This window comes from Serpula lacrymans, assembly GCF_000218685.1.
Source record: "Serpula lacrymans var. lacrymans S7.9 unplaced genomic scaffold SERLAscaffold_10, whole genome shotgun sequence".
NCBI classification, from domain to species: Eukaryota; Fungi; Basidiomycota; class Agaricomycetes; order Boletales; family Serpulaceae; genus Serpula; species Serpula lacrymans.
In genome coordinates, this window is record NW_006763299.1 from 567,466 (window position 1) to 585,844 (window position 18,379).

The window sequence follows — 18,379 nt, forward strand, 5'->3', positions numbered from 1 at the left end:
ATGCTCAGAAGTCTAGTGGTAAAGCTCAAGCCGACCTCAGGGATTCACTAAGAGGCTCGGCAGACATATTTCGAATGATTATATATTACTATGCAATTAAACAATTGTAACGAGACGAGATGTGCTTCATCCATCGACTTGTATTGTCAGCTCCTCCAGGCCACCTATCTTGTGACGTAGAGTTTTCTTTACCCGTTCCACTATGCGGTCTACACGAACACGAGAATTCTGTGTACCAGTTGGGTCGTGTGGAGCAGATGGCGTTAGTTGGATGTGAATGGAGCCTATCAGGCTTGACGGATCCTTGGGCCAAAATCGGGGATATGTATAGGAATGCACTCCCTCCACAAAGTTGAGCTGGAAAAGGTTGAGTAATGGAACATCAAGAGTTAAAGTTACTTACTTCCGATAAAGCGGCTTGAATGCTAGTTTCACGGTCCCCTACGTCCAAGCAAAGGACCTTACCAGTGTCGATGACAAGGGGTATAACACTGGCAGCGATCAAAACAGCGATGAACAGAGAAGCGATAGGATCGAAGCCTGTCCATCCATAAAACTGTATCAACAGTGTCGAAACAATAACTCCTACTGAACCAAGGGTATCCTACGACCAAATAAGTTACAATAAACGAGTTGAGTAATTTTGTACTTACAGCCATGACATGTAAGAAAACGCCTCGCATGTTGTGACTATGCCCATGATGCGAGTGTCCATGGTCATGGTCATGGTGAGAATGGTCTTGATGAGAATGATCGTCGTGTGAGTGATCGTCGTGCGAGTGGTCGTGGTGGGAGTGATTGTGGTGAGAATGATCATGTGTATGATGAGTATGGGGGTGATCATGATGCTCATGATTTGAGTGGTGGTCTGAGTGATCATGGTGAGCCATCTGCGTGGGACCAGAAGGATGGTGTCCATGGTCGTGTTCTTTTGTGCAGCAATTATCATTCTCGTGGTGATGAGAGACTGCATCAGCTAATGGCTTTCCCCGCTCTGTTACTTCTGGAGAGTCGTGCATGTGATGCACTCGCTCTTGGGATCCTACTGTTTCGTGATAGCCCGTGCCTTGGCTACCCTCTGAATCTTCTTGAGAGCGTGAAGGGGCTCTCGACAGCTTTTTTTCGTGTTCCGGAGACCCAGATAGATGAGGCTTTGGAGAAGGGGCACGAGAAGAAGAAACAGAGGAAGCTGTAGAACGCCGGTTTGACAGCACGGGTGAGTGTAAGTGCGACTGAGTTGTGACATGAGAATGCCCAGAAGAATGTGAATGTGTAGTCGTCTCAGAAATGTCATTGACTCCATGTTGGTGTTCAGCATGATGTTCATCGATGCTTCTGGTTGGGTGTGAATGGTCGTGGTCGCCCTTAACTAAAATGAGCATCGGTCAGAAAATAAGGTTTAAAGTCGTACATGGTCATGGTGGTCATGATGGCCGTGGTGGTGATGGTGATGACCACCCATGGCAAACATCCCAAATAGATTGATGCCCAATCCTAAGGAACTGACCAACAACAATTGGCTAGTGTTCATTTCAGGGGGGTCAAGGCTATAGAATCACTGATGGTAAGACAAGTCAGACCAAATGAAATTTGGAATACGAACATCCGTTGAATGGCCTCAAATACAATGAAGACAGAAATAAGGATAAGGAAAATACCATTTGCGAACCCTGACAGAGTTTCTATCCGCCCGTACCTGATAAGAAACCGTGACGATAGGTTTATTGGGATGACTTGTTTGAAGAAAAAGTCTGGACTAACCCATATGTAAATCGTTCATTCGAGGGCCACGTTGCCATGATAGATGCGAACAAACCTACACCAATGGCCATACAATCAAATGCCATATGTATCGCTGAACATAGTAAGTCAACATTGATCGTAAAAGTGATTTGCATGGCAAGGTTGATGGCTTACCATCTGAAATCAGGCCTAAGCTATTGGTCCATACCCCGTAAAGCATTTGAATGAGCATGTAACACATGTTCAACATCAAGAAGTAGAATATTTTTCTGGATTCGGGATTGGCCAATATCGTTTTCAGGTATGTCCGCATCAAACGTGAACTTGCTGTTCCTGGTGGAGCTGATAATGTGTAACTATTTCCGGTGTGCATACCTGTTTTAATCGGTTGTAAGCAATTATTAACACGAACAATATGTTCAAAGGAGTATGCACCGTAATAAAGCATTGAAGCAATCAAGAAGTCAGTTAAGCTCGGGTAGTGAGAGAAGAAAGCAGATCCAATGATAGAGGCAGTGATAAAGGCGGACGGAAATGATAACATAAAATACTGGGAAGATTGTGGTGAACTGAGATGCGGTTCAGTGGTAGACGAAGTCAAAAACAGCATCACATATGTTAAGAGGGGGAGGGTTGCCAAATGAGAGAGTGGGACAATAGGCGAAGGTGGGTAGCCCAACTGACAGAAGTGTTGAGTTAGAATTCAAGAAATACTGACAAATGCTTACCATAGCCTTCCGGAACGCATATAGTGGGAGGCCAAGCAAGGCAGCTCCGAGAGTGCTCGTAGCAGTGACAAATGGGGACCCAACGCTAGGCGATAGAACTCCATAAACGTGTTCAAGAGCAATAGAGGCTAGTCCATATATCACGAGGGCACCATAGCTCATGAGCACAGCAGATGTAGTACGGTCCGATGACACAACATCCGACACCATAGATATCACGAAGGCTAGTCCTATAGCAAGGCTCTTCCATAGCTAAATATATGCTTGTGAGTGACCCATTGAACAAATCTAGTCTCACTCACTGAAGTGGGCTCCAACGCGGGCTTCACCCAGATTGTAGAAAAGTGAGTGAACATGATCACACTGGGAAAGTATTGAGTACGTGGTGCATGCTATGTAATTAATGTGCGCACCGAGTGGATGAAATGTTGTTTAATGCTGTGTAAAGCATGCCTTGTTGCACTAGCACCAATACCGAAGAGAAGCCAAGAGCAGACCACTACTCAAGCAGGAATGATTCAGCCTTTCTGTTATCATGGTAGAACTGGGAATCTTTCCTCGATATTGACGTTATTTTTCTTCATTAACGTTCCAGTCAACCCTTCCCATATTATCACACCGAGCCCTCCACAAGCCAGCACTCTCATGACGACCCAGAAAATACCGACATCGAATGATAGCAAATATTCCTTTGCAACATAAAGAGCTGAGACATAGAGCACGTTGGAGACGAGTACGTTTTGCAAAAGCTGGCCTGGTACACTATGCCACATGCACGTCAGCTAGAACGATTAACAGACACGACAGAGAATACGACTTACGACACTTTCGTTGGACTCAAACGTATCTTGTTTCGAGTCCGGGCATCTGGCACGGCCATTGCATCAAGGTGCGTATGTGTGATAACCAGGCCTGTGGTATATTTGGAAAGTGACAATGACAAGACAAGTGCTCAGTTTACAGATTATGTTACTTATGCGATAGATACAGCAAACGCAAAACAGGCAACAGTGACCAAATGTAACCCTAACCCCACACACAACAACTTATCGGTATTGGGCAACGAAACTTTGCCAAGTGGCATTTGGATCGTAATAGCTGTCTGGTGAGCTCTGCATAGGTTGCGGCGTGGAGTACCAATCTTTCAGAGGTGGATTATTGTATGTGGGGTAACTTGGATATTGAGATATGGAATGAATATCGTGATGGTTGCCCCCGTACACATCTTGCTCAGAATGATATGTTCCAATAGGGTATGCGACCGAATCAGAAGTATGAATATGGCCATATGTTTGCCATTGCCCATTACTTTCAATAGCAGAAGGAGGTGTAGATTCCTTTATCGGAAGAGATGGGCTCCCTGAAGCAGGTTGAGAAGACACAGAAACTGGACTCAGAGAAACCAGCGCCTCCTCTTTCCCTGACAAGTCTGAAAGGGGAGACGAAGGGGTTTTCCGAGAAACCAGCCGCGTCATACCACCTAGCGACGAGAACTCTTTATCATGCTTGATAGCACCAGGGCCAAAATAGCTAGCTCGGAAGTTGTCATTTGTTCTGGGCTTTTCCTCGACGGCAGCGACTTGGGCTTTACGTCTTAAATTCTGGATGATGGGCTGGAAAAATACAGTAGTCTAGCTTGTCTTATGTTCTATGAGAAAGGGACAGCTTACTATTATTTTCGCCGCTCGCGGATTCGTTGATACTTGCTCGAACAATTTGTGAGCTGAATCCAGATGCGACAAAGCAGAAGGCGCCAGAGCCATATGACTCTTGGTTGCGATAGCACCAAGAACAATCTAGGGCGAAGCTGTTAATAATAGAATACCAAACGACCATTTAGAGGTACCTACCGCACATGAAAAAACGTGCGTGAACAAAAACCACATGCGTTCGGTGAGAGCAGGTTGTTGGGCGAAGAGACTTTCAATCAATCCCACAAACGAACACGCGCTGCTATACGCCGCCAATACCGACGGCGAATACTTACTTCCAAGGGGATCGTCAGGGTTTTCCTCAATTGCACGTGCAAAAAAACCGCGATGCATGTAAAATAGAGCTGTAAAATTAATGATTTCATTTCCGAAAATAGGTAATGACAGGAGGCTCACTGATCTCTTTTATAGCAAAGGCTATATACCTTTGCATGGTTAGTTGAATTGGTGGCTGTTCCACCTCTTTGCCTAATTTCGTGTTTCCAAAACCTGGCACTTGTAGCGAAGGAGGAAAGTAGAATTCTCGGACTTGTTTATCAAGATGCTGTATGGTTTTGTAACTCGGAGTCCGCGCGCCAAAAGCTTGGTCTTGCACGATGCTGAGACATTGAGATGAGAAGCGGTGTTTCCAAGCAGCAACTGAAATAAGAGGGGGGAAAGTCAGCAATATTTTAACTGCCTCCTTTCTCAAGTATGTCACGCACAGCTCATTTCAATCTCCCCTGTTTCGCTCTGTGTTGTGTTAAATGCCATCTGGCAATCAATATGCGCCAAAGAAAAGGACGGTGGTCGTCCAAAGGTAAGACTCTGCAATATAATTATTTAATGTGAATTCATGAAAGAGCAAAAAACTAAGGAAATTAATCCCTAGAAAACGATTAGCGCCGCGGACTTACTTGCCAAGAGTCGTAGGTATAGATTTCCCACATCAAAGCTCTGCGTTTCGAAGTTTCTTCCGGATCAAGATTCCATTTGCCACTATCGCGATCTCGAAACACCAAGTTTGAATATGCTCTAACAGTCGATAATAGCTTACTCACGAAGACCAATCTACACCAAGATAAGTAAGCAACTCGGTGGTATGAAACGTCAATTAGACCTTACACTATGAGCCATCTTAACCACCAAACCCATCAATGCCCACCGAGGGCCTTCGATGTCAGAAAGGAACATGAAGTGACACATCAGGAGCTGAGAAGGGTATCAGAATCAGACACCATCAGAAGCTATATATCGTAGATGACTACTTACCAGGGCTTGCAGGGCTATTATGGATTGCTCCTCCAGGACAGAATCGAGACAAAGCGCAGCACGACCCAACTGGTAATATTGCTTCGCTTCAAGAGAATGGGAGGGTTTGTCAAGATCCAACAATATGCCCAGACCAAGAACAAGATAGAGAACTCCAAGACGATGAGAGTTCGTAGGGTCATGATTTGAACTGAGGTCAGGGTGGTAAATTCGGAAAAATATCGATTCATAGAATTCTTCTTCGCCGATTGGCGTATACCTGTTGGGAAAAGTGATTCAGTAACGAATCGACGAGATTTAGAGAGGCAACGTACATCCAAGCTGCGTGTCTGTAATATATGCCGATATAATGTCGAGCAACTGCAGAAGAGGGAAGCAAGCTAAGAATGATTCCTCGTGTTTGCTCAGCGGTCTTTGCAATGCTCGAGGAGAAGGGAAATGCATGGCTTAGCCATGGCAGGTCAGAAGGTAAAGGAATTTCCTGATAGATATGGGATTCTTGATGATCTCCACCCTCTTCATTCTATTATAGTAGATATAGCACCTCGAAAGATCGAATAAGAGGAGATAACATACCTGGAGGAGATACTGTGAGCAAGGAGATCAGACGTCAGCGCGAGAATTTCATTCTCATTGAGCTTCATGAACAAACCCATGAATTGGCAGCCTTTCCGAAGAAAGTAGCTCTCCCATGATCAGATATTGACCTATGAAGGCAATGAGGTAACTAAGTGAAAGAGGGGGTATTGCTGCGCACAGAGATCCAATGGCATCGGCAGCTTCATTTGTCTCTTTGCTAAACTCAGAAGAAGGTTGTGGATCATCCCTTTCACGTTCTAGGGGACTCTTGATCTTGAGCAGTTCCGGTGCAAGAAGGGGATGAGGATCTCTGGATCTGGCAGCATGTGCTTCAGAAAGTGCATCCTCTAAGTGTCTTACTCGATGTGCGAGTTGGCCGATTTTGTCATGGAGGACTTCAGTATTTGCTAGAACAAATCTGAAAGGATGTGAGGAGCAAGACGAGTATGGTAATCCGAGACAAACCTGTTTCCTTTCCCCGTAGTCAAAGAACCTAGGAAGCATGATGAGGTTTCAGGAGCCTTATCAACATTCACCAGCTCACCGTCCGGGCATATAGCGGAACAACCCTTCTTAACACAATTGCTGCAGGGGAAAACGCGACTACACCTGGGGGGGAGGGCGCTGAGCGACTAGGATACCTCAGGGGGGACACATAAACAAACCTTAATTTCAAACTAATGGTAAAAGATGAAAATATCAGCAGAGGCAGCAGAAGTGGCACGATATTAGGCACATACCGACGACATTCGGCACAAGATAAAGCGGCACTCCTACGTTTTGGGCGTACAGACGGAAGTATATCTGCAAAATTGGCGTACGCTGGGGAGGACATGGCAGACAATGGTGGTGGTTTAGGGTAAATGGTGGTTGAATTTGGTCAAGGTGCGTTCATTCAAGATTTCATACTCGTGTCGAGTAGACCAATGGTACGACTGTCCTGCACTATAACTAGCACAGATCAGCAGCTCTGCCCTTGTAAACAGAACCTCATAGCGAATCCCTATCGGAGTTCCAATCCCGTAACTCATCGGTCCGAGGTGCCCCCATGTTTCATAGCAAATCTTCCCCTTTCTCACAGTATCAGAATCCTATGCAAACACAGAAACAGCAGAAAGATAACGGGGTTTTATAGTCATGAGATACGCCGAGGTATAAGTGTAATTTTATTCTCGTCAGCGTAAAAAACCGAGGAGAGTCTACGAAGTGAACGATGATACGTGGTCCTCAACAACTTTCTTAATCTTGCCCTCCATCTCAGGTGTAACGTTGCCGGCCGAGATCTCCTCCAGCAATGCGGTCTGAGTGGCAGTCAAGTGCGAGCGGAACTCCGCCTCCCACCGGGTAATTTGGTCAACAGGGATCGAGTCGAGCTGCGTCACACGTTAGATCAGTGACTCGCAAGATAATCGTATATCACTTACAAGACCGTTAACACCGGCATAGATGATGGGGACCTGGATCTCAGTGGGCATTGGCTGATATTGACCTTGTTCTATTGCTAATATTTAGCCGGCATCCCCGTGGTCGTGGTCAAAAAGCTACTTACTCAACAGCTCGGTTAGACGAGCGCCACGAGAGAGCAGGAAACGCGTGGAGGCATCGAGATCTGAACCGAATTGAGCGAATGCAGCGACTTCACGATATTGAGCGAGATAAAGTTTGAGAGAACCAGCAAACTTCTTCATGATTTTGCTGGTTGGGACCTGATTAGATGACGTAAAAACAGTTCAACAGGACTTTACTTACGTTTGGGCAGCAGAGCCGACACGGGACACGGAAAGACCGACATTGATAGCAGGACGCACACCACGGAAGAAGAGCTCAGCCTCCAAGAAAATTTGACCATCGGTGATGGAAATGACCTGCGATACTACAGTCAATACAAGCCTCCATCATAGTTTAAAAATAACATACGTTAGTAGGAATGTAAGCAGACACATCACCACCCTGAGTCTCAATGATGGGCAGAGCAGTGAGCGAACCTCCACCGAACTTCTCGCTCATCTTGGCAGCACGCTCCAACAAACGAGAGTGGAGGTAGAAAACATCACCAGGGTAAGCCTCACGACCAGGAGGACGACGAAGGAGAAGAGACATTTGGCGGTAAGCGACGGCTTGCTTGGATAGATCGTCGTAAATGATCAAAGCTAGGAATATGGAAGTATGATGAGTTCAAAAATGGAGTCGAGCAAGCGCTTTACTCACCATGCTTGCCGTTGTCCCGGAACCACTCTCCCATGGCACAGCCAGAGAAAGGTGCGAGGTATTGCAAAGGAGCAGCCTCGGAAGCTGTCGCAGCAACGATGATGGTGTATTTCATGGCATCATTCTCCTCGAGAGTTTTTACCAACTGTGCTACGGTGGAACGTTTTTGGCCAATAGCAACATAAACACAGTATAACTTCTTGTCCTCATCCTTGCCATCGTTCCAGCGCTTTTGGTTCAAGATGGTGTCAATTGCTACGGCGGTTTTACCGGTTTGACGGTCACCAATGATAAGCTCACGTTGGCCACGACCAATGGGTACCATGGCATCAATAGGCTTAAGTCCAGTCATCATAGGCTGGTTGACCGAGCGACGGGGAAGAATGCCAGGTGCTTTAAGGGAGGCACGACGACGTTCGGCAGCATCAATCGGACCTTTACCATCAATGGGGTTTCCGAGAGCGTCGACGACACGTCCAAGAAGACCAGGTCCGACAGGGACGTCGACAATTTGACCGGTACGTTTAACGGTGTCGCCCTCTTTGATGAGACGATCGTTACCGAAAATGGAAACACCAACGTTGTCTGCCTCCAAGTTCAGACACATTCCCCGGACACCAGACGAGAATTCCACCATCTCTTCGGCTACAAAGAACGCCTTGTCAGCGTGGCCAATAAAGTACTTTACCCGACAACACAAACCTTGCACGTTCTTGAGGCCCCATACACGCCCAATACCATCACCAACACCTGATGCATGTTGAGTTGCTTCGCCACGTTGAGCGAACACGAGAAATACGTACTCAGCACCCGACCGGTCTCCTCAACGTTTCCACCAACTGAGGTGCCGGAGATACGAGACTCCAGTATAGAAGAGACTTCAGATGCAGCTAAATGACGTGTAATAAATAAACACCCAAAATTTTGAAAGGACAGGCGTGCGGAACAGGTTTTGTGAGATACAATACGTGTAGAAACTTGACTAAACACCCACCAGGTTTGGCAGTAGCATAAGAGCGGGACACGAGTGCTACGGGAGCGTTGCTCTGGGTGAAAAAGTTGTTCACGGTCGGGCTCAGCGTTTCGCGAGAAGAAAAAAGCGCACCTTGGGAGCAGCGGCCAACGCAGTCCTGCGTACTGAGTTTCTGAGGGCGATTCTGTGCATCGTGGGCGACAAGAAAAGATGAGGTTGGTAGAAGGAACAAGTGTAAGTCGGTGTTAGGGAATTCTCGGGACAAACTATCAAAGTTATTATTTTCATTCGCCGCCCGAAATATATCCCGACGGCGGCACCTCATATGGATTATTTATTTGCTGAGTCTTCTAACCATTGTAGTCTTCAATGTCTAGCTGGTTAGCCCGTTTTTGCTCGGGGAGCATCAGAAAAGGTTGGTGCGCATTCATAATATAAGCAACTGTACTCATTGCAACTCTGGGTAGTGGGAGTACGTTCTCTCCACGCGCAACCATCGTTGCCCGGCTCGACTTCTGCCGCACTCTCTCTCATACGGTCACAGCCTTTCCAGTACTTCGTCGCGTCCATCGCAGGCCGCAAATATCTTCTTTCACCTCGTGACCTATTAACCGTCCCGCATCTCAAAGATGTTAAAGTAGGCGACGTGATTTCGCTATCAAATATACACGAGCTGGGCTCTCGCGAGTACACCATTCGTGGAAATCCAGACATACCTACCGACAAAGTTAAAGTGGAGGCAACTGTTGTGGAGCACACAAAGGGAAAGATGGAAGTCGTCTTTAAGAAGAAGAGGAGAAAAGGCTACCAAAAAACCATAAAAAACAAGCATCCCTATACGCGTCTACGTATAGGACCTATACATATTTCTGACGTATCACAGTTATCATAGCCCTACTAGTGAAGTTGTTCAAGCAGTATTACTCAATACCTATGTATTGCAATCCGAATATTCATTATAATTTCTGATAGAGTTGCGATTATACTATTGCACTTTTGCATAACAAGCCTATATCTCTCCTTCCTCGGGAGTTTCTTCTCTGATAGACTTCTCTGGTCGACTTGATTTGGCTTCTCTATCATCTTCATGATGATACTTGGCTCGCTGGCTCAGGATATAGTTAGCTACTGACAACTAGTGTGGCCTAACACACTCGACGCACCTTCTCCGCTCTTCCGGCATGCGTCTTATCGTCGTACAAGGTACCCGAGTCTCTCTTCTCGTGCAAATCGTCTTTATACGCTGAAGCACTTCTGTCTCTTTGATCTCGAACCACTTCTATGGTTTCAGCTGGTACTTCGTCTCGACTTGCATAGGCATGGTCAGAACGCGAACTGCGCTTGTCACGCGATCTTTCGTCCCGTCCATCCCTGTCATCACGGTAATGTTTGGACCGGTGTTCTCGCTCCTTATCCTTGTCATAGTGGCTAGAATGGTCTCTGTCACGTTCCCTTGCATGGTCGCGAGGATGTCCATAGCTGTCATCTTCTGTGCTTCGGTGGTGGTGTTTAACACGAGCTTCTTTGTCATGGTCCCTTCCTCTATCACGATCACGGTCATCCTTGCCGCTTCGGGGTGGATCCTTACGTTTTCGGCTCGTCGTAGATGCACCATCCTCCGAAGCAGCCTCTCTCAGACGCTCCTGTAATAGATAAATGTAAGCAATCAGAAAGGCATAAAACACATGGACTGCAAACCTTTTGTCTCTTCACAAACTTTGCGAAAGCTGCACGCCGCCCCTCTTCCTCTGATATTGCCTTGTATTCTGGGAGATGTTCAATAAGTGGGACAGCCTATGGAGTGGAGTGTCAGAACACAATCAAGCAATGTGAAAAAGTTAAATACAGCTTCATATGCCAAGGTGATATCAAGTGGTTCAGGCAACTTTTTGAGAGCATAACGTAAGTCATCCTGTAGATGTCGCTGTTTCCTCTCCATGCGTCTCTTTTCGTCGGCATGCTTTCTCAGGGCTGATTGATGTAACTAAAAGAAGCGTTAACATTATTGATCAATTGCATTATAGTAAGGGCTTACATTATCATATACCTCTTGGAAGTCGGCTTCTGTTAACTTCTGAAGTACATCCGATTCAAGGGAAGCGACGGTCTTGAAGTCTTTGTACGTTGTATCGGGACCAACAGTAAAAACCTTTGTACTGGTATCAAGCGTCTTTGGCTCGGTGTCCGCCTCTGTCCTCGGCGTCATGTCAGAGTTATATTTTCGCATGACTTCTTCTATGATTACGATTTTGGCGTCCAACTTCTGATCTAGACCATCAACTAAGTCCCAGAAAAGCTCGAGAGGATTGGAACCAGGATTTCCCAGAATATTCAGATAGCGCTCATCTTTGGCAAATGATGGGTAGACCTGTTTCCATTTTGTCCTCGCCTTGATTTTACCTTGATCGACCAGCTCCGCTAACAGGTTCTAACAAGGACGATTATTATCTAGACTGGGGCAAGTAAATGCAAGCTTACTTTGAAGCCTTCTCTTGCTTTCCTCTCCTTTCGTATTTTCTCCACTTGGGAACGTCTCATTTGCTCTTCAAACTCTCTTTCCTTTACACGACTGTAATCCTCAAAAGCCAAGAGAATGTCAAGCGTAGGCAGTTTTCGGAGCTCTGAATCTTCTTTCCACTCAGCTGATTCAAGAACAAGTTCGTGAGCTTTTCTCCAGCGCGTCAAAACATCCACATCCAGTTCCTTGAAAATGGAAACCACTTTTGAGACGCTGCGAGCGCGAGCGGCCCTTGTTTCTTGCTAAATCCAGGTGAGATGATGTGCATATAAGAACATGGAGACCATACCACTTCACGCTGTTTCAGCTCCGAGACATATTCTTCAAAAATCAGCTTTCTCTCAGCCTCAACCTTAGCTTGTTGCCAGATCGGATGCTGGGAAAAAATCTTATCTGCAGTGGCAAATGTCGTGTAGTGGAATACATTAGGATTGCCTCTCAACATGTTCCGTATTGCTGGACGAAGCTTAGACAAGCGAGTTTCTCGCTCTTCACGGTCTTTTGCTTTCAGTGCATCTGTGAACTGATCATAACATAGGGCATTAGAGGATTATCATTACAAGAATAGAAGAAAACATCTACCTTCTGCCAGGCAGCTTTTTTCTCGGCGAGTGTATTCAGTGCTTTATACAAAGGATCGGTAATGATAGTCCTCATGGTTTGATCCCAAGTCCAATCTGCGTCAACTCCAGCTTTTCTCAGAAGATGCATAAAAGCCTTCTCTCCTTCTTCGACGGTCAAAAATCCATTATGAGGTATAACGGGGTCATCTGGAAGATTTGGCCGTACAGGCAAAGCACTGGCAGGAGTCAAGGGAAGTGCACCTGTGTGTAAGCTTAATGCACCATCAGTTCCATTCAACTGAGTCGCCTGTGGGTTCGCCACTATCGGAGATGCACTTGATCCGGCTGGGACCATAGCTCCTTGATTTGAACTGGTTATTTGAGCTGGACTGAGATAAAAGAATGTTTTAAGAATAGCTAAGGGAGATTCAGAAGAACAAAGATTACGCTATTGCAGAAGGTGCAGGCTGATTAGCTGCACTGTCTTTTTCAACTTTCTCCAAGAGAAGTAACAATTCATCGGGCATGTCCCATTTAGATTCCTTGTTGTCGGTCTGCAGAGCGTCAGTTGTGGCATGTAGAGGAGAATTTGAAACAAGATCGACGTACATTATAGTAATATTTTCGACCACCAGAAAAATACTCTTTCCATTTTGTCTGACCCAGTGCACGCTACATAGCAGACCCTTCCATCAGCAAATGAAAGAATAGCAGAAAAAATCAGTTACCTCAAAGGGTGTTTTAAGATCTAAAAGCACAGTTAGATCCTGTTTCCCATAGAATATATCTGCACTGACCATCTGGCTTTTCCCAAACGCTCTCTCTTGTACCGGTGTTAAACCAGTAAGTACGTCCCTCGGGGTTTCGATGCTCAGTCTACGACCTTGATCAATCAAGATAGCTACGAGGATATGCTTGTGTGTACTTACCCACATACTTGTCCGAATAGTTAATCACCGTCAGACGATAAACGTGGCTGTAAAGGTTGAAGACTCTTAGCCTAGCTCAGTGAGAATTCCAGTGAGGTGTGATTCCTCACGTCGGAGTTGCAAAATGGCAAAGCACCCAGATTTGGCAACTCAGGCTGGAATTAATGAACAGCCATCTCTTTCGCTCAACACTCATCTTGTAGCCTTCAAGCCTCTTCTCAGTGAATCGATATGTCAAAGCATCACCCAGGTATGTGTCATTAGAAATGTTGTATATGGAAATGATATTCATTCATTGTGTTCATAGATCTCATCATGTGCAGGCGACAACCTGGTATTGGTAAGTGTCTTATATTAACACTACATGTAGTCGCTGAAGGATTTCTTATGCAGCTATTGGACGACTATGTGAGAAATGTGACGGGAAATGGTACGTTAGCATCTCCTTGTTATAATTACTAGTTATTGATGGTCCTGAAGCCCAGTATGTGACTCATATGTCCGGCCAGAAACACTCGTACGCATATGTGACGAATGCAACTTTGGCACGTACGGAGGAAGGTGCATTATATGTGGTTCTCCTGGTAGGCATTCTTTCTATTGACCAATGCTTTTGTTTTACCAACATCTCCATCATAGGAATCTCAGATGCATATTACTGTGCTGAATGCACTCGGTTAGAAAAGGACCGCGATGGTTGTCCTAAAATCGTAAACTTGGGTGCCAGTAGAACGGATCTGTTCTATGAGAGGCGTAGGTTAGGTAAGAACTCCATGGTTATCCATTCGTTTTTCTTCTCAATCACTAACTTACTTAACTGGATTTCAAGGGTTTAAGAAAGGCTAGAAATATCCATTTCATGTATTTTACAATGTCATGCAATGTTAAAACAAAATTGAGTACAATATAAATTTCGGTCATTAACGGTAAACTGCATAAGGAATAATAGGTGGGCTATCACTGGGGTTTTCCAGATTTGCAATTTGACTTGAGAAATCCATGGTTTAGCCATCTGGACAATGAAAGAAATTGGCAAACTCACCGGAAATGCGGCATATCAACTTGAGCTTTGAAAACCATGAATATGTGCTTGTCGTCATGAGTATCCAGTGCTTCACAGTCTCCACATAGGTCCTTCGCGCAGTATGCACATCTAAACCAAGCGCCTTGAATGTGCTCCATGCACCGGTCGCAGAGTGCAGCTGCATGCAATAGAGAATCTAGGTAATCTAGGAGAAAGAATCAGCATATCCTCACATTGTCTATTGCACTATCACTGTACCATTTGGCATTGTACCATTTGTCAGACCACCCACAGGCCCAGCAGGCATTTTATACCTAAAAGTAAAACACGATGAGAAACATTTCCTCGAAAACGTGGATTTGAGCGCACAATTTTGGTAAGAAAGGGAATGTCGACTCCAAGGGCCGCTGCACAGGTCTGGGTAATTTAAAGAATATGTGCATAGGGTCATGCAAACTGTAAGACATCTCTTCGCATGAAGCACACTACAACAATAGAAGAGCGAGTTCAGAATGCAAAGATTTCCATGTAGGGTGCGGGACACTAACCAAACTATATGATGTGGGTGATGATGGACACGTTGTGCACTGATATCTAATTCCAGAGATCGACTACCGAAAAGTCAGTAAAAGGTGTCGGTGATTACAACATTCAGCATACCGTGTTACACCCGCTACAGAATATATGGTGGTCGACTGTGTTCCCATTTGGAGAACCCAATGGGCTTCTCATGCCTGAGCCTACCACGGTGCGAGCATGACTGGAATAGACAGAACTAGATTTGGATTTCGGATTAGATAACGCATGGGCTGCATCGCGACCTGTCCACAAGTGGACAGCTCTGCGGCTGACAGTTTGTACTTCTGTCGTTTCCAAAGGGTATGGAATCTGAAAATTTCATACATTAGGGTGTGTCAGTAAATAACCGACGAGTCATATGATAGGCAAACCTTGATCATAATGTGAGAAGAAATGTGTCCTCCGTCAGCTGAGTCGAGGTTTCCGGGAAGACCAGCAGATTCGCAGTTGGAACAAATATCAACCGAGTCACAAATAGCGCAATGAAAGCGAGCTCCAACAATATCTTGCAAACAGCTAGGAAAATAATGTCAGTGCTTCTCCCAAGGTTGTGGCATCATCACTCACTGAGCACATTTAACTCCCGGGTGCATCATGGCTTAGGAAAGGGGATTGATGAATACTTAAGCGAAACTCAGGCCAATACTTTACTCACATCGCTCTTCAAGGCTGTGGTGGGTTGTCGCAGGGAGATAATCCGGCTCACTGTAAGAACGCGAAGGCTTTTCTGATACCACAAGAAAAGCATGAGAGGGATGTATATCGTGTACCTGGCTATCATATATGTGAGCAGTTAAATCAGCGTAAAAGCAATGTAATATTCACCTGAAACAGGCCCGACACAAATTGAACTTCTGACACGAGGCGCATTGATAGCGCTTGTTAATAATTGCAGTATTGCATGTAGAACACTTGCAACCTTGCATGTCATCTTGTTCTAGCGAATCACATGTTCATCAATACCATGCTGGTGGAAAAGAAAGATGTATACTGACCTACGTCCTCCCAGCCCCAACTTCCCCATACCTTCTCAACGTAGGCGTGCCGTAGTTGGCCCTTTTGCTTAGGGGCAGAACGGCGCCATTGTGATAACACACGTGCATCTTCCGGTGACGACGGTGATAAATTTTCTCCAGGCGGTAAACTTCCACGTAAAGCGTGAATAATACCTGCGGATTCAATGCATCCAGAACACAATTCGTAGCCTGTCTCAACCATGGGTTCTGCAAATCCATTGTGAATTGTGAGACTCGAGGACGAATTAGCATTCTGAGGCAGTGATGGAAGGGGCTTATAGTGTTGTCTTCCTTGTGAACTACCTTCGCTACTGCCATCATGAGATGACAGTGAAGGAGTTGAAGACAGCGTACGGTGAGCCACGGGTGGATAGATAAAGCTCTGGACGTCATCAATCAATACTTTCCCTTTGCCCTTCGTGTAGTTGTGGTGCTGCCAGTGCATCATTGGCTTCTTCTCGCCACAAGTCGAGCATACATATCGTATAGCGTCTAGAGGAGCTGAACATTGGGAGCAATTGGTGAGTTGCTCTGCGGGAGGGCCTGCAAATGCGATGACTTGAAGAACTTCAGGAGGGATGTCGTCTGGTTCCTCAAGAAAATGTTTTGTGAATGGCAGGGGCTCGGAATGGGAAGAATGAGGAAGCAAACGTGGGGCATGTCCGTTTGTCTGAGGGTAACTAGCTACCTCAGAAGGCGCAGGTGGTTTAGGTGGTTTCTGCTGAGAGGCCAACCAAGTCAGCTGCATGGATGTGGGGCGAGGGGGTGCGGCATCGCTAAAAGGATTTGAAGTCCTGTATTTTAGGCTTGGACTATCGTCATATCCCGAATCCTGAATTTGCGAGGCAGAGGAGGAGGAGGTAGATGTATATGAGTAGTAGTATTTTCCACGAGGATCTCGCTGTAAGGCCAAGTCACCATCTATGGGCTCTGGAACTGGTTGATGGTCGTAAGATAGTGACATGCTGTCGGATTCTGAAGGTTCTGGGGTTGCTCCGAGCATTGATTTTATGGTACGGGCATTCTGGTCCCTCAGCCATGCCGCCCCACGATTGTTGGCTGAGATGGAAAACGCATGATCAGAGTTCGATACAGTATCTCTAGCTTCTTCTTCTAGTTTGAGGCGCTCAAAGACAGCCATTGGGTCTTCAGGATAGCGGGATGCAGCTTCCGCGTGATGATCATCAGAGAAAGGATTGTCAACCCCATTCGGTGTCTTTCTCTCCGTGATTGATGACTCTTCCTTGGATCCAGAGTATTCACCATATCCGCGAGACTGATTAGAATAAGCTGTGCTCTGATAGTTCTCGTCAAATCGAGCAGTTCGACCTTGCGCTGATTCTACCATGTTTGAGGACGCGGCACGAATACGTGGTTGACTTGCTTGAAGTGCTCCAGTGTCTCTGGAACTGACGGTCACAGAATCATCGTCAATCTCTGGGGGCGAAGACGAGCTGAAGGAAAACGATAGCTGACTACCGCTCCTTCCCTTATATTCCTCCATGCTGGCCAAGGAAGATGTATCGGATAGGCTAGGGCCATCGTAATCGACAGTGATATGCACGCGCAAAGTGATTTTACGACTTCCAAAGCTACGACCAGATAGTATCGACGCAGCTGAAGATGTCGGGGGATCGTCACTGCCGGCTTGGAAATATTGAATGGCCTCTGTGAGGTCTGTATCGGTCGTGATGTCGGTGACTTCCCCGTCATCATCCTTGTACGCGATAACATAGGGAGCAGCATAGAGAGAAAAACATTGTTCGACCTGAACACAGCCGTGTTGGAAATCGCTTGAAGAACTAGCAGATGGACGATACTGACCTTGTTCCTCAAAAGCTCATAAGAACAATTTCGAGCAGATGCAAACAAGATTCGCTTGTTCCATCTGTCGAATGTACATTTCACAACCAAAGGTCTATCAGGTCGGCCGTTCATGAAATATCCAGTAACTTTGCAGATTCAGGATATGTCAGCCTGTAGAAAGCTGGACACGGATTTCAAGGACCATCCGCAGCTTTGACGCCATACGGCACACGGCTATGCAGTATTTCCTAAATTGTCTTCACTCTCACTCACGGAAGTACTGTCTGACTCTTTTTCATTTCTAAACCACTTTGGGCGTCCATTTCGGTACTGTTGAAATTACCATCTTGCGGTCATTTTACCATGGAAATCTCAGAAGCTTAGACGTTGCAGTCTGGCGTAGGACCGTCAGAAATGATTATTCGGCGCTAGACATAAAGTGTTTTTGGGCCTAGCACGTGACTTTACATAATCTCACGCATGTTTTCGCCTCCAGCGAGTCTTTTGCTTTGCCCAGTCGTGGCTCATGTCATGAAGCACTCAGTTACTGGGGTCTGTTCTCTTAATTATTACTGCCTGGTGTTATTGTTGGTAAAGTAATGGAGGATGATGAAGTCGTGGAAACCTCTGACATTGAGGAGCTCGAATTGGGTAACTGGGACCAGCAATCTGCAACCATCCATATTCAGGACTCAAGGCCACGACAATCTGTACCATTGACCAAGTCCGACGCGCCTCAAGGAGCCATCA

General features: G+C 45.9%; 7 protein-coding genes across 7 annotated transcripts; 2 read left to right on the forward strand and 5 right to left on the reverse strand.

Moving 5' to 3' along the window:
- Positions 1-67: 67 nt before the first annotated feature.
- Positions 68-3,351, reverse strand: SERLADRAFT_451117 (uncharacterized protein; the record flags this gene model as incomplete). Its single annotated transcript, XM_007320716.1, has 13 exons — positions 68-357; positions 404-604; positions 654-1,364; positions 1,412-1,547; positions 1,604-1,696; positions 1,762-1,855; positions 1,918-2,118; positions 2,179-2,422; positions 2,472-2,723; positions 2,774-2,834; positions 2,885-2,970; positions 3,041-3,233; positions 3,293-3,351. 13 exons carry the CDS (start codon positions 3,349-3,351, stop codon positions 127-129), a joined length of 2,562 nt encoding a protein of 853 aa, XP_007320778.1.
- Positions 3,352-3,517: 166 nt separating this feature from the next.
- Positions 3,518-6,848, reverse strand: SERLADRAFT_440265 (uncharacterized protein; the record flags this gene model as incomplete). Its single annotated transcript, XM_007320717.1, has 16 exons — positions 3,518-4,084; positions 4,142-4,267; positions 4,322-4,527; positions 4,580-4,822; positions 4,888-4,990; positions 5,080-5,161; positions 5,220-5,233; positions 5,288-5,374; positions 5,435-5,693; positions 5,749-5,957; positions 6,011-6,022; positions 6,087-6,141; positions 6,192-6,420; positions 6,479-6,485; positions 6,558-6,690; positions 6,754-6,848. The coding sequence occupies 16 exons, from the start codon at positions 6,846-6,848 to the stop codon at positions 3,518-3,520; spliced, it is 2,427 nt and encodes an 808-aa protein (XP_007320779.1).
- A 268-nt stretch (positions 6,849-7,116) lies between these two features.
- On the reverse strand, positions 7,117-9,435 carry ATP1 (alpha subunit of the F1 sector of mitochondrial F1F0 ATP synthase,ATP1; the record flags this gene model as incomplete). Its single annotated transcript, XM_007320718.1, has 10 exons — positions 7,117-7,386; positions 7,438-7,508; positions 7,563-7,708; positions 7,763-7,878; positions 7,931-8,163; positions 8,222-8,866; positions 8,924-8,971; positions 9,025-9,111; positions 9,216-9,267; positions 9,327-9,435. The coding sequence occupies 10 exons, from the start codon at positions 9,384-9,386 to the stop codon at positions 7,213-7,215; spliced, it is 1,632 nt and encodes a 543-aa protein (XP_007320780.1).
- Positions 9,436-9,563: 128 nt separating this feature from the next.
- On the forward strand, positions 9,564-10,086 carry SERLADRAFT_440267 (uncharacterized protein; the record flags this gene model as incomplete). Its single annotated transcript, XM_007320719.1, has 2 exons — positions 9,564-9,609; positions 9,662-10,086. The coding sequence occupies 2 exons, from the start codon at positions 9,564-9,566 to the stop codon at positions 10,084-10,086; spliced, it is 471 nt and encodes a 156-aa protein (XP_007320781.1).
- A 117-nt stretch (positions 10,087-10,203) lies between these two features.
- On the reverse strand, positions 10,204-13,210 carry SERLADRAFT_440268 (uncharacterized protein; the record flags this gene model as incomplete). The annotated part of the gene is made up of 13 exons (XM_007320720.1): positions 10,204-10,299; positions 10,358-10,837; positions 10,893-10,988; positions 11,041-11,178; positions 11,230-11,622; positions 11,673-11,954; positions 12,002-12,235; positions 12,295-12,664; positions 12,723-12,829; positions 12,885-12,947; positions 13,004-13,023; positions 13,073-13,151; positions 13,205-13,210. The coding sequence occupies 13 exons, from the start codon at positions 13,208-13,210 to the stop codon at positions 10,204-10,206; spliced, it is 2,364 nt and encodes a 787-aa protein (XP_007320782.1).
- A 157-nt stretch (positions 13,211-13,367) lies between these two features.
- Positions 13,368-14,074, forward strand: SERLADRAFT_395141 (uncharacterized protein; the record flags this gene model as incomplete). Its single annotated transcript, XM_007320721.1, has 6 exons — positions 13,368-13,454; positions 13,512-13,544; positions 13,598-13,634; positions 13,685-13,788; positions 13,844-13,966; positions 14,034-14,074. 6 exons carry the CDS (start codon positions 13,436-13,438, stop codon positions 14,048-14,050), a joined length of 333 nt encoding a protein of 110 aa, XP_007320783.1.
- Positions 14,073-17,761, reverse strand: SERLADRAFT_451123 (uncharacterized protein; the record flags this gene model as incomplete). Its single annotated transcript, XM_007320722.1, has 12 exons — positions 14,073-14,191; positions 14,247-14,433; positions 14,487-14,542; positions 14,598-14,713; positions 14,777-14,839; positions 14,889-15,116; positions 15,179-15,323; positions 15,375-15,405; positions 15,463-15,581; positions 15,633-15,744; positions 15,803-17,591; positions 17,648-17,761. The coding sequence occupies 12 exons, from the start codon at positions 17,759-17,761 to the stop codon at positions 14,125-14,127; spliced, it is 3,027 nt and encodes a 1,008-aa protein (XP_007320784.1).
- Between the last annotated feature and the right edge of the window lie 618 nt (positions 17,762-18,379).